This window comes from Mucor velutinosus, assembly GCF_035048745.1.
Source record: "Mucor velutinosus strain NIH1002 chromosome Unknown tig00001542, whole genome shotgun sequence".
Lineage (NCBI taxonomy): Eukaryota > Fungi > Mucoromycota > Mucoromycetes > Mucorales > Mucoraceae > Mucor > Mucor velutinosus.
In genome coordinates, this window is record NW_027041924.1 from 1,450,229 (window position 1) to 1,463,430 (window position 13,202).

A 13,202-nucleotide genomic window follows, 5' to 3' on the forward strand; every position below is an offset into this window, starting at 1 on the left:
CCCCCTCTATGACACACTATGCTACTAACCCACCTATGACAGATTATAGATCAACTATTAAGATAGGCTCACTCAATTGTCGAAGTCTCAGTAAGCTCTCCAACCCAACCACCAGTTCCGAATTTGTACGATTCCTTCGTAATCCTGAACTGAAATATGACATTCTATGCTTCCAAGAAACCCATGCTACCGAATCAGTCCGTGAACGACTGAATATGCAATTTCAAACCAACACCAGCATCTGGACATCCCACTGTGGTATTGTCTCCCTCAACCCAAAAATCATCATCCAACCGCTCAACGTTACCCTTGATGACCGGATTATAGTGTGTCAGGTAACACACTGTAATGCACTCTTTTCACCCATCACACTCGTTAATATTTATGCTCCTGCCACGGCGTCGTCCAGAGCCCACTTTTATTCACAACTGCTTACCATTCCACTCTTTCACCCCGATACCTGGGCTCTGGACACCTTTCCCATCACCATTGACATCCAACCACCTCCAATATCTACAGAGGAACCATCCACGATTGCAGTGGATCGTGAATCTCTGATTATACTAGGTGACTTTAATTATCATGCTACCTCTTATGCCATTGACAACACCAACTATACTACTGATTCTTTCTCTCCCCCTATACAGTCAGATCAACCCCACCACCACTCTGCCATGCTGGCTCAACATCGCTGGCATGACTTACTCAGCAATCACCTCATCGAATGTACCCACTCAAAACATGATGGGCCACTTTTACCAACATTCCGTCGCGGGACCTCACGGTCGACCATCGATTATGTCTACTGCTCACCAACGCTATTTCAACAACTACACTCGTCCTCCATTGATTTTATGTGCTCCCAATGGACTGATCATGCCATCCTCAATACCACCTTTCAATTCTCCTCCTCTCAACAGGGTACTGGACTTTGGCGAGCTAATCCCCAGCTAGCAAAGAACGAGTACTTCGTCACCGAAATCCACCAGGCGTTAGATCAGTTCTTCCAGGAACCAGGTACTTCCCCTCAAGCACAATGGGATGCACTCAAGGCCGTAGTGAAAACCATTGCCCGTCGCATTGGTCGCCGCCACAGCTCTTGGCGCAACCGACAGCTCAAAAGGTTTCAAAGGAAACGCAACCAGTTGTTCAAACGATATCAGAATCAACCAGCCATTCTCCGAGAACGATTACCCGTTATCGAGAAACTCATCAGCGATCTGCAACAGGAGATCTCCATCCAACAAACCATTCGTGCGGGTAAAATGTGGCGTGAACAGGGTGAAACGTCTGCCGGATACCTCAAACGCACAATCGCCACTAGACAAATTCAACGCACCATGTTAGCTCTCCAACATCCAGACACCCACTCCATCTGCGATACGGCAGAGACTATGCAGGATGCTGCAGTATGTTTTTATCGTAAGCTATATACTACTGACTCCATAGATTATACCAGCATCTCTGAACTCTGCAACACCATCCCTGCCTCAGCACAGATCCCAGTAAACAGCCAACCCACCTTGGAGACGCCATTTACCATCGACGAGATTATGACTGGTGCCCAGCGGTCGCCCAACCATAGCAGCCCAGGTACGGATGGCCTACCCTATGAAATCCTAGCGGTGCTATTATCCCACCAACAAACAGCCCAACTTGCCCATGCCGTCTTCAAGGAGGCTCTTACCCTCGGTATCTTTCCCAACAGCTGGCTCACTACTTGCATGTGCCTGCTCCCTAAAAAGGGCGATCTCACAGACCTGAGGAATTTTCGTCCCATCTCGTTAATCAACTGCGATGCTAAAATCTTCACACGCCTGCTCAATCAGCGTCTGATGCCACATATGCAACAATTAATCAGCCCCCAACAACTTGGATTCATGCCGAACCGCTTCATTGGCGAGCACGGCTTCACATTACAGACCACCAAACTCCTAGCTACTACCAACCATTCATCCACCATTGCTCTTCTTTTGGATCAAGAAAAAGCATATGATCGTATTCATCCCGAATATCTTCAACACATTATGCTCCAATTTGGTATTCCACAATCTTTAACACACTGTATCATCTCACTTTTCTTCTCCACTAACATTCAGATCAACATTAATGGCCACATCACCAAGGCACCTCTCCCTCAAGAAAGAGGCCTTCGCCAAGGTGATCCACTCAGTCCCCTCCTTTTCAACATTGCTTTTGACCCTTTCCTCCGCTCCATTCAACAGAACCCTACCTTTGAGGGTTTCCATGTACAACAAGAAGCCCCACCACATCCATCACCTACTGCCGACGTGGACGATCTAACCGAAAGCCTCACCAACTCATCCCCTCCGCCAGACTCCCCTCGCAACACTCCTTCAGTCTCTCCCACCCATCGCAATCCAATTAAGTACAAAATTCTAGCCTATGCAGATGACACATTAGTCTATTTGAAGAACTTTTCGGATTTTCTTCTTCTGCAGGACTCTATCAATGCATACATGAAAGCATCGAATGCACTACTAAATTACAGAAAAACTATAGCCATTTCGCTCTCTGGACAACCACAACCAGATTGGCGCGAGTTTCTTGCTACTCACCAAATCCACCAAATGCATGACCGCACCTCTCCTGATCCAGTAACATATCTTGGCTATCCCATATGCTCCAGTTTATCCCAACGCAACCTCGCTTTCCAGCAACTCTACAACAATATCCAACAATGCATCCATATTCACTCCCAACGGAACCTCTCCATTCGTGGAAGAGCTACCGTTCTCAACACACTCATTTTCTCGAAACTCTGGCATGTCATGCGCAACTTTATTTTCACCAAAGCTCAATTACTCTCCTTACGCAGCCTTGGGTCCTCCTTCATTAACTTTCGTATCTTCCCCAAACTTTCCTTTAGAACCCTTCAACAGCCTCGCCATCATGGCGGCCTCCAAGTTTTAGATCCCATTGTCCAACAACAAGCTCTCCAATGGCGCTGGATTTGCCCCCTCATTTTAGCCGCCTGTCATTCACCACTATTACCGACATACACCACCCCAAGCATTCCACTCCTCCAGTACTCCCTGCAATGGTATTTCCACTCTACCGCTTTCTCTGATTACTTTTACTACTTACTCTTTCCTGCTGCTCGACAAACCATCTGGTTCCAACATCGACCCAGTCCACACCAAGCTTTCCTTAACATACTCACCAATGTCATTACCACCATGGATCGAATACCTCGTTCCTTCACAACCTGTCACTTAGATTTTCATACAGGTTTATCATTACCTTTCCTTGAAATTATCTTACATACCCTCCCTTCTACTCACCCCCATTTCTCTTCTTTCACAGCTCCAGATCAACTGTTTGACCGACATCACGCCGTCCAGAAACTGCTCGCAATAGATGTGTTTACCTTTGACTTCGACTTACAAGTGATCCGTCTTAGAAACTGGACCTTCCTTGAGTTTTGCCATTATCCAAGAATATCTCATCGAGTTGCCCGTTGGATTGAGGAAGGCCAAATCTACCTCCAACCATTCTTTCTCGCTCTCTGCCGTCAGGCCCCTCGCCATTCATTTACCAGTGCCTCCTTTGGTGCCAACCCCCACAACATCCGCCCACTCATTCGCCGTCTAATCAAACCTATAACACCACTACCTTCAACAGTGCCACTCAACAGTATTCAATACTACAAACACTTGGTTTCCACTGACATGCCCACCATCAACACTTCACCTCTTTCCCCCTCCCAATGGCGCCTCTTTTGGAAACTACCTATTCTCCTTCAATCCCGAACTGTATGGTATAGACTTATCCATCGAAAAATTCCCTCCAAATCGATCCTCCACCACTTCATCCCCACAACTCACCCTTCACCTTCGTGTCCTCTCTGTTTGACCCAGAGCCCGGAGGATATCCAACATTTCTTCTTTACTTGTCCTCTCAAACTCGCTGTATGGCGGTTCCTCGCCACTACATACCTATCCCACACACCGATGACCGACGACGTCCTTCTCCCATTCCTCCACGGCATTCAAACTCTATCCATAGCTGAACCCACTCGCTCTGCCTCCTTACCTTTTCCAGAGCTTACCGTTTACCAAGTTTTCGCTACCAGTCTACTCTGTATATGGCAAGCCCACTGGCGCTCCATCTTCGACCATGTCCCTTTTGTCACTCTCAACGTTAACACATCTATTGCCCGTTCTCTGTCTCGCTTGGAATCGGAATTACAGTTTGATTTGTAAGTATGTACCCCCACGTATTTTATGGTCGTATTCCACTTCCTTGCTTCCCTTTCATTTCCTTGCCTTTAAAAATATATCCAGTCTTCTTCTTCCCTCATCATGACATTTAGAGGACTTTAAATAAAAAATGGAGTACAACTCCCCTACAAAAAAAAAAAAAAAAGCAGAGAATGAATTGGAGGGCTTGATTGGCAAAGTGTAGTGCCATCCATATCATGGCGACAATTGATGCTTGTAAATTGCTGCTTATTGCTCATTCAGGTGTGTATACTACTGAAAAACGCAAAATTTTTATTAAATATGTATAGTCCAGGTACACGGTATACTTGCATCACCTCTTCCCTTCAAATGTATGCAAAGTACAGCGAAATTGGGATACAGATTACTCATGTAAAGGTAAGAATTTTATTGTATCGAGTGCCTCATTCGTAATTGAATATGATGCTCAAAATAAACCTAGTACATGTTATCGTTCATGTTGGAATAGCTCCATTCTAAACAATAAGCCCATAAAAGTAGCTCAAGATCTATATACCCTGGTATTGAAACTTCTAAAGTTTGACATCAAATCATGTCAGATTGAGCACCATTGATTGAATCTCAGGACAATGAAACCTTTGCTCATTGTTGAACAGTCGGCGCGTAATCATCCCATCACAAGAAGATTTTGTTTCTCTTCTCATATATACTCATCATTTACGAAAGGGAGCGTACCTATATTATGGTCAAGCCTGATGGGGAGTAGTTGCACGGACTTGGCTTTTTTTTTTTGGAATGCGTTGAAACTCAAATGCAATGCATGTAACAGGTGTCCAGCATGGACTCATTGGAGAAATCATTCAGCGCTTTGAAAGACGTGGCTACCAATTGATAGCAATGGAGATGATGCATCCGGCTCGAGAACAATTGGAGGAACACGACAGAGACCTCAACGATAAACCCCTTTTTCAAGGGCATCATTGATTTTATGCATTCTGGTCCTGTTGTTGGCATGGCGTGGGCTGGTAAAGATGTTATCAAGACGGGTAGAAGAATGTAAGCTATCTATGGCTCATCATCAGCACACTGTATGTATCTGTCTGTATCTGTTTATAGGCTCGGCGAGACCAATCCTTTAGCCTCTGCTCCTGGTACAATTCGTGGTGATTTCGGTATCGACGTAGGCCGTAACATTTGTCATGGCTCAGACTCCATTGCATCTGCAGAACGCGAAATCAAGTTGTGGTTTCCAAAGGGGATCCCTGAATACGAAAATACGCGTACTTACCAACAATGGATCTACGAAAACTAGATAAAATTTCATGCTTGCTTGAATATGGTACGATTTATTTGTGCGTGGTTTGTGTGATGATGTGTCAAATTCGTGTGGTAGAGAAGAGGGGTTGAGGAGGAGTGTATTTATCAGGGAATATATTTATATATCATCGTATAAAAGAAGGTAGCGAAAAAAAAAAACAGTTGAGTGTATGTGGGGAATCCATTTATGTGTAATTGTGTAAATGTTGTATAGTTGAGGAGGTCGACTTATTTGTGTGTCTTGATATTGGAAAGTTCACTCTCATTTTTGTCGTTCATACCCAACAAAGAATCGCCACCCAGCAGCTTGGCCTTTTTGCGGCTTTCATTTAATTGCACATTACTAGCAAAGAATTAATATACTTCCTCCCACTATCCATCCGCATGTCTTCAGATAATTACCTGTACCAAGCACCACCAGCCAATGTCAATACGATACCCAATCCATTTGTTGCTGTAATACTCAGATCGAAAATAATTACTGCTAAAACAATGGAGAGCACTTGCTTCACATTACCTACATAAGCACACACACACACACACACACACAAGACATGTTAATGTTATGCTCCCGTCACGTCCTACACACCAACACCGTTCTTCCACTTACCTGCAACTGTCATGGTCAAAGCAGATGTCTTTTTGTTGGCAGTGAAACTCACGACATTTAAAAAGAAAGCGATAACACCATTCAGCAATAAAGCAAAGAAAGCGGTTGTTGTAAGTTTTGTTTGAAAATACTCTTGCACGAGTTCCATTTCACCAGTGGCGTATGAATAGAGCATGGTTTGAATGAAAGCCAAAGGAGACATGCGCAATAATAAATCCAATGGGTGAAGCTTGAGACGTCCAACTTGAACACGATTTGTAACCACGGTTTTGATGGCTGCCAACACTGTACCCAACACTGTTAATATAAAACCCATGGCAGTATAGTTGTAGTCTCCAAAAGTAGCAAATGCGACACCAGCAATCACCTAGTAGGGGGTTTTGTCAGCGTTTGTTTGCTCATCCTCGCCATCACAGCCACACACACACACTCTCTCTCTCTCTCTGTCTTTCTTGCCATATCTCCTTAAAGAACCATACTTACAGGTACAAGTGATGTATAAACCATACCAGAATATGTTTTTTTCAAGAATAGAACGTTCAACATGACTGTAAACACGGGTGTCATTGCTCTAACCACTTGATGAAACTACCATTTCATGTTTGTTACATCTCACATCTCGACCCTTTTTTTTTTTTTTTTTTTTTTTTTTTTTTTTTTTTTACATGAGCATGGTACTTACAGGTACAGTTACTAGATTACTGCAAGGGAAATAAAAATAAATAAATGAGAAACCTCTCCAAAAGCAAATTACCATTCAAATTTACTTACAGAGAAACATTGCTAATAGCAATATTGATCGTATACAATACTGAGAACATCAGCATGACCATATTCTCTCTTTCGCCCAGTTTTGCAGGTTTAAAAATACCAGCTTTCCAGAAAATATAAGAACCAATGGTACCGCAAAGAGTATGAATTGCTGTTAAAGCCCAAGGAAAGGGAAATTGGAACATGGCCATGATGACCTTGTTGTAGAGCGTGAGGCCAAGATTCAAGAAAAAGTACATGGCCAACCAAACCATGGAAGAATCCATACATTGTTGCACTGTTGTCGCCATTTTTTGTCGAGGTGTGTATGTGCTGCTACTTTTTTGAGATGGATATTGAACAAAACAGACAAGAGAAAGAAGAAAGAAAGAAAGAGAAAAAAGAAACGAGGTGCCCAAAAACAAAAGCTAATAAAAACTGTGTTTCAATAGGTTGTCATTGGTTGAGATGATAAAATAAATATAGCAACCCACTAAAGGATCGACATCTATCAGGCTAATTTTATATCACTGCCTTTTTTAGACGCTTTCTGTTTTCTCTCTTTCTTATCAATCATATGGATAACCCTAAACAGGCATTGCTTTAGATCGTGATTTGACATTTTCTCGGTGAAAGATGGAAGGATAATCATAATTGAATAGATATGGCTTGAGATCGGTATCATTATGCATTGATGTCTGTCTGATTCATAAAATGATCCTTGTCACGAACGGTCAGACTAAGCTGTCGTTCTAAGTCCAGAAAGCTTCTATTTCTGGCCCTGCTTGCCAGGCGAATCAAATCAGGTGCCTGGACACTAGCTACATCCAGCTTAATATTCCGAGCCGCCAAAGCAGACTACTTTGTTGCTAGGCAACATCACATTACGATCATTCGAGTGGATGGAAACAGCACTGAAGCAACATCTCCATTATAAAGATGTTTGTAAGCATGATATGGTATTATCAATAATGTTGGACAGAAATAATCTAGATACTAAAATTGTACAGAAAAAGCAATGTGGCGTCGCATTTCTGATGACAGAATCTAGATGTTGATCAACATGGAACGTGACAACACAACTGATCGACTCTACCAATTCCATTTCAATGACATCAAAAAAGATGATGGAAAATCAATCTAATGAACGTGTACGACAAGGCGATTACCGCTGAAAAAGAAGATATTTTCCTTTCGAGGTTAATTTACAGAGACTTTGAAGGGGAGGATAGAACACTATAGGGGAATATCAAAGCTGGGACCTAAAACAAATTGCAAGATATATCATTTGGCTGTAACACCACAACTAAACCCTTTATAATTACATTGCACATCACTGTATTTCCTTTTTTTTTTTTCTTTCTTTCTTTCTTTCTTTTTACAACACAACTTGTCGTCGTCTAATACCAAACGCAAAAAAGATATAAGCTTGTGATCCAACCTATATACCAATCAACACAAGTAGACATCAAGCGACACCATGGTAGCAGGAACAGAGGGATTTTATGCCGTCATTATCGTCTGTCTCGTTGCTTTTCTTTCATTATCAGCATGTCTCGGTCTTCGTATTTTAAGGCGTATGAAATCTAAAGGTGATCAAGAGCCACTGTCTACATTGGCGCGCAATGATTGGCAGCCATTACAATCTGTTGCTGTCGATAGAGTAGTGGATGATCGAACATTGCAAGCTGTATATAGTAACTATTCCATCCATGATGTCTGGGGAGAGAAAATTTTTTAACTTGATGCTCGCTACTCTATAGAATGGCAATCCAAATACCCTCCCAATACAACACACTATATAGACGTAACAAAGCAACCTGAAGTCATTGATAAAGGGGTTTTAGCTTGGAGATTCATTGAAACACCTACCACCGCTGATTCCGAAGAAGAAAGTAATGCAGCCATCATGGACGATCCCTCCAGTATCGTATTTTGTCAGGGACAAGGCAGCATCATGGCCAATCTACCTGTGCCCATGCAAGAATTCAGTTATTGGGAAGTCAAAGTGCTGCAATTGAGCGATCAAGATACACTGGCTATTGGATTTGCCACCAAACCCTATCCTCGCTGGAGAATACCAGGATGGCACCGACATTCGATCGCTTATCACTCCAATTCAGGCACCGTGTTTGCCAGTGATCCGTCCTTTGGCAGGTCGTATGGACCTGCTGTGAAGGAAGGCGATGTTGTTGGTGTAGGTTACTTGTACCAAAGTGGTACTGTATTCTTCACTCGCAATGGACAGAATCTTGGAAAAGCATCGATTGGATTCAAGTATCCCGTGCATCCCGTTATTGGATCCATAGGGCCTTGCAATGTCTCTGTCAACTTTGGACATGAGGACTTTTTGTTTGGTGCTGCAAACCAAAGAGAAGCAGCGTTTGCACCAAGACGTACATCAGCACCTCCACCTGCTTACGGCGGACACACAGACGATGTGCTGTTTGATGACGAGCATCCTACAGCCCAGCATTTGAACTACATAGACCGTCCTACATTAACCCCCCCACCTCCATCGTATTCGTGATGCAGAGCGTATTAGTATGTACAGTTTTTATTTATTTGAGAAATCAATAAACGATTTAGCCCTTGACAGTATTGACTGATACCATTCTAATATGTTTGCTGTGCCCTCCGCTTCGCTTGGTATGTGTAGGCTAAAGTTGGGCCATTCTTGGCGAAGATTGTCTAGTTTGAGATCGTGTTCTATTTCGAGTTGAAGTGCTTGTGGGATGCGGTACAGGTGGTAGATCATTTGGTCTATGGCTAGTTGGAACAGTGAATTCAGTTTCAAGAGAACAACCAAAGTATCGTGCGCATTGTCCTTGTTCACTGTGTGTATGAGGTCAATCATCCAGTGGAGTTCTGCCGTGTTGGTGGAAATGCCTTCTTTCCAATCGGCAGGTGGCTCAAAGTGACGCACAATGCCAGCCTCTACAGGCGTGAGATGCCATTCAAAATTGCGCACGCGTTCTAGCAGTCGCTGACCACCTTTGCAGTAATGTAAGAAGGGATACAAGCACGACCTTGCCAGTGTCACTCCCTGGACCAACGTAGCTACTTGTTGCATGAATTCCAGTGTCGGGGGTGGTGCAAATGGAACGTAAGCCATCAGTCTTCCAAAAAACCGCATACGGCCTTGCTGATCATAACTGCAGTGCAATTTGATGAAAAACATGATCAACGTACTGTTCAGTAAGCCGCAATAGTAATCTGGATCCTGCCAGGGGTAATCGGATTTGATGGTAAAGTAGATGCACTGGTTTGTCACTGTCATCTCGTGTCTATCGATAAAGAAGCGTGGTCGTGGTTGAGATCGTGTAAAGTAGCCACAGTTGATGGGATGTATCATCTTGACAGGCACTAAACCGCACTTGTTGTACTGACAGTTGGCAATGTCTTCCTCCTTCTTGTCTGCTTGCAGAGCAACACGCGCATCGCGCAGATAGAGATACAAAGCAGACCAAGGGCCCTTGTTATTGAAATCCTCTTTCAACTTGTCTACGTCTTCTTTGTTTACCAAAATCATAGAGTAACATGGCACGTCCACACCATAATACGGCGTGTATGCTTCAGCGGCGGATGTCTCCTTTTTTCCTAGCCGTAAAGGGTCTCTGTGTCTCCAAAATTCGCCTTCTTTGCCACCCCCTGTTGCTGATGAGATGGTTTTGCCGTTCCAGTAAAAGCAAGGCTTCAACCATCGATCGCATGTTTCCTTGCCAAATGTTTCTCTTGCCCACGCTGTACGCACAACGAGTGAATACACTGGATTTGTATTGGGCCCTCGATTCCATATTAAAGGTGCTGCAGTAGTTACCTTGGCTGCTGGATCAATATCGCAAATGCGTCCCAGATGTTGTGTCATGCTTTCCAGTTGATCCAAAAAGGACACGGATGGCAATAGGAAAGAAAATGAGGAATGCTTTGTCTTGAGTTGTCTGTTGTGCTCTGTTAGCGGTGTATGCTTGTATTTGAGTGAGCTGTCTGTATGGGATTGCTTCTGATCGGGTCTAAAGTTGTGATAGATGTCTAATAGATGCATTAGGGACATGTTTTTGCCGACATGGCGAAGGTATAAGGTATGATTGGAGCTGGGTAGGGAGCTTGTGCGTTTGCATAGGCGAAAAATGAGCGAATCGGTTTGTACTTTGGGCCACACTTTGAAGGGCTCGAATTCGTAAATGTCGAGTAGTTTGCAGTGATCCCAGATCCAGGATCTGTCTTTAGGTCAATATCACTGATTGAACTAGTAATGCGTGTATACTACCTTAGCTGCTCTGCAAATTCCAGCACCACCCATTGACTAGGCGTGATTAAACACACTTGCCCATGTGTGTCGTCACACCGCTGTAAAGCAATCCACATAAAGTACAAATAGGCTTGAGAGAGTTTGGCGCCTCCTAGTCTCGACTCGTCGTAAATGGCTGGATCTGGTTGAGTGATAAAACCCGTTTTTCGAATCATGTAAGGTGGATTCGTTACGATAAAATCAAATTTTAATTTACAAGTGTCACGCAATTGATCCAGCCAATACTTCTCAAACTGATCTGCGGTTTCGGTATTCCAAAAAGGATTGGATTCCACGTTGAGCTTCAAGGTGTCATTGCAAAATAACCTTAAACGGTGAACAGATTGCGGTGGTAGCTGTATACCCAGTTCGCACAAGCGCTGATACAAGGGATACAAGTGCACCATCATATTCATTTTGCAGAGTTGGTAGGCAAAGGGGTCAATCTCAATGCCGAATATATGGTCAGGGATATCTTGCAGTAACAATTGTGTCAGTCGTTGAGGATCGCCCCATACAGTGAATCGACATGCTTTGATGAATCGCGTCAGGAATTCGCACAGAAAAGAGCCGATGCCTAGACAGGGATCAAATACACGGCACATGCCTGTTTGTTGGCGTTGCAGTAACTGAATCAATTGCGATACAGTGGCGCATCGATCCCACATGAAGCGCAACACAGAGCGAGGTGTGTAATATTGTCCATGGTCCTTTTGGTGCTTGGCTGCTGACATTTCTAGAAAATACTGCGTATAGAATTTGGAGAAGATGGAGTCGATGTGTGCCATGGCACCATGTTTTGTTGACGTTGATAATTGTTTATCCAGATCATCCACGATTGACATGTGGTGCACTGCATAAAACCACAAAAAAGGCTGTGTCTCTTGATTCAGTAGCGAGTCGTGGTCGTTGAACAGTTGCATGAAACGGCCGAAATCGGGCTGTTGGATCAGCACTCGAATAAAGCATAAATAGACTGTCATGAAAGCTGTCATCAAGCAGTAGATCTCTGTGGATCTTGCATCCTGCGGATCCACTACATCCATTCTACGGAGCAAAAAAGTGACAGCAGCAGATGGTGTATACGATTCTATCATGAGCAGAGTGAGCCTACTTGTCTGTTGTGAATGACAGTGCAGCTTTACCTTTTTCTGTCATGATAGATTTTTTAACAATGAGCAATTGATTTCCCAGAATAGTGACAATCGCATTGATGTCTTCTTCGCTGATGGACTCCTCATCGTCATTTGGTCGACATCGCTTGCGGTTGTCTGCGGGTGGTTCTAGGTCAAGTGCGTTTGTCATTCTGTACACCACCACCAGAATGTTTTTTTTTTTGTTGTTGTAAATAAAACAGAGGAAAGAGAGAGAATAGAATTCTGGCATTGTTGGCTTTTTTTTTTTCTGCCTTCATTTCCCTTTGCGAGCCCACCAAAGCGTTTTTTTTTTTTTTTTTAAACTAGTCACTTTGATTGTTCATTTTGAAACGGAAACATGAATTGTGCTACTCGACATTGTACCTTACATGAACGAGAATAAACAAATGGCTAGAGTAAAAGAAGGTTTCTTTTACTCGGTGATTTACTGCATGGTGTATTCTCGCTAGAGTACAAGTATCATGCTGTATACTTGCAACAGCGCAATCCTAATCACACGGAGTTTTGCCATGATGCCATCAATGGATTTGGCCCTTGATCTATTAATATTTGCTATCATCTGATTGTTTGAATCAATTATACTGCATCCATAGCTACAAGTATCATCCGCAAGGAACTTGAATCAGCCGTCACTTTGAGTGGGAATTCCCTCCTCACCATGGTTTTGGTGGGCGAGAAAAAAAAAAAAAAAAAAAAGACAAGCCGTGCTTTTTTTGCATCAACTTCTATGCAGAGATCTTTTACCACTATTGACGACAAGGTCATACAACGATGCGCCACGTTTGTATCAATGAGAAAAAAGCATATACGGGCCAACGTCATAGCATTATTGCCTTTTACTACTCAAAACTAGGCAGACTAAAGTAAAATTT

The 13,202-nt window shown here is 43.3% G+C and overlaps 5 protein-coding genes across 5 annotated transcripts; 3 read left to right on the forward strand and 2 right to left on the reverse strand.

Annotated features, from left to right (window-relative positions):
- Positions 1–8: 8 nt before the first annotated feature.
- Positions 9–4,226, forward strand: ATC70_005156 (uncharacterized protein; the record flags this gene model as incomplete). Its single annotated transcript, XM_064824453.1, has 1 exon — positions 9–4,226. One exon carries the CDS (start codon positions 9–11, stop codon positions 4,224–4,226), a length of 4,218 nt encoding a protein of 1,405 aa, XP_064677389.1.
- Positions 4,227–5,193: 967 nt separating this feature from the next.
- Positions 5,194–5,517, forward strand: gpi1 (pig-Q; the record flags this gene model as incomplete). Its single annotated transcript, XM_064824454.1, has 2 exons — positions 5,194–5,261; positions 5,322–5,517. 2 exons carry the CDS (start codon positions 5,194–5,196, stop codon positions 5,515–5,517), a joined length of 264 nt encoding a protein of 87 aa, XP_064677390.1.
- Positions 5,518–5,750: 233 nt separating this feature from the next.
- Positions 5,751–7,193, reverse strand: HAM1 (nucleoside triphosphate pyrophosphohydrolase ham1; the record flags this gene model as incomplete). Its single annotated transcript, XM_064824455.1, has 6 exons — positions 5,751–5,865; positions 5,925–6,039; positions 6,133–6,499; positions 6,616–6,720; positions 6,815–6,833; positions 6,904–7,193. The coding sequence occupies 6 exons, from the start codon at positions 7,191–7,193 to the stop codon at positions 5,751–5,753; spliced, it is 1,011 nt and encodes a 336-aa protein (XP_064677391.1).
- Positions 7,194–8,362: 1,169 nt separating this feature from the next.
- Positions 8,363–9,412, forward strand: ATC70_005159 (uncharacterized protein; the record flags this gene model as incomplete). Its single annotated transcript, XM_064824456.1, has 2 exons — positions 8,363–8,579; positions 8,646–9,412. 2 exons carry the CDS (start codon positions 8,363–8,365, stop codon positions 9,410–9,412), a joined length of 984 nt encoding a protein of 327 aa, XP_064677392.1.
- Positions 9,413–9,439: 27 nt separating this feature from the next.
- ATC70_005160 (uncharacterized protein) lies at positions 9,440–12,478 on the reverse strand (the record flags this gene model as incomplete). The annotated part of the gene is made up of 3 exons (XM_064824457.1): positions 9,440–11,102; positions 11,153–12,263; positions 12,319–12,478. The coding sequence occupies 3 exons, from the start codon at positions 12,476–12,478 to the stop codon at positions 9,440–9,442; spliced, it is 2,934 nt and encodes a 977-aa protein (XP_064677393.1).
- Between the last annotated feature and the right edge of the window lie 724 nt (positions 12,479–13,202).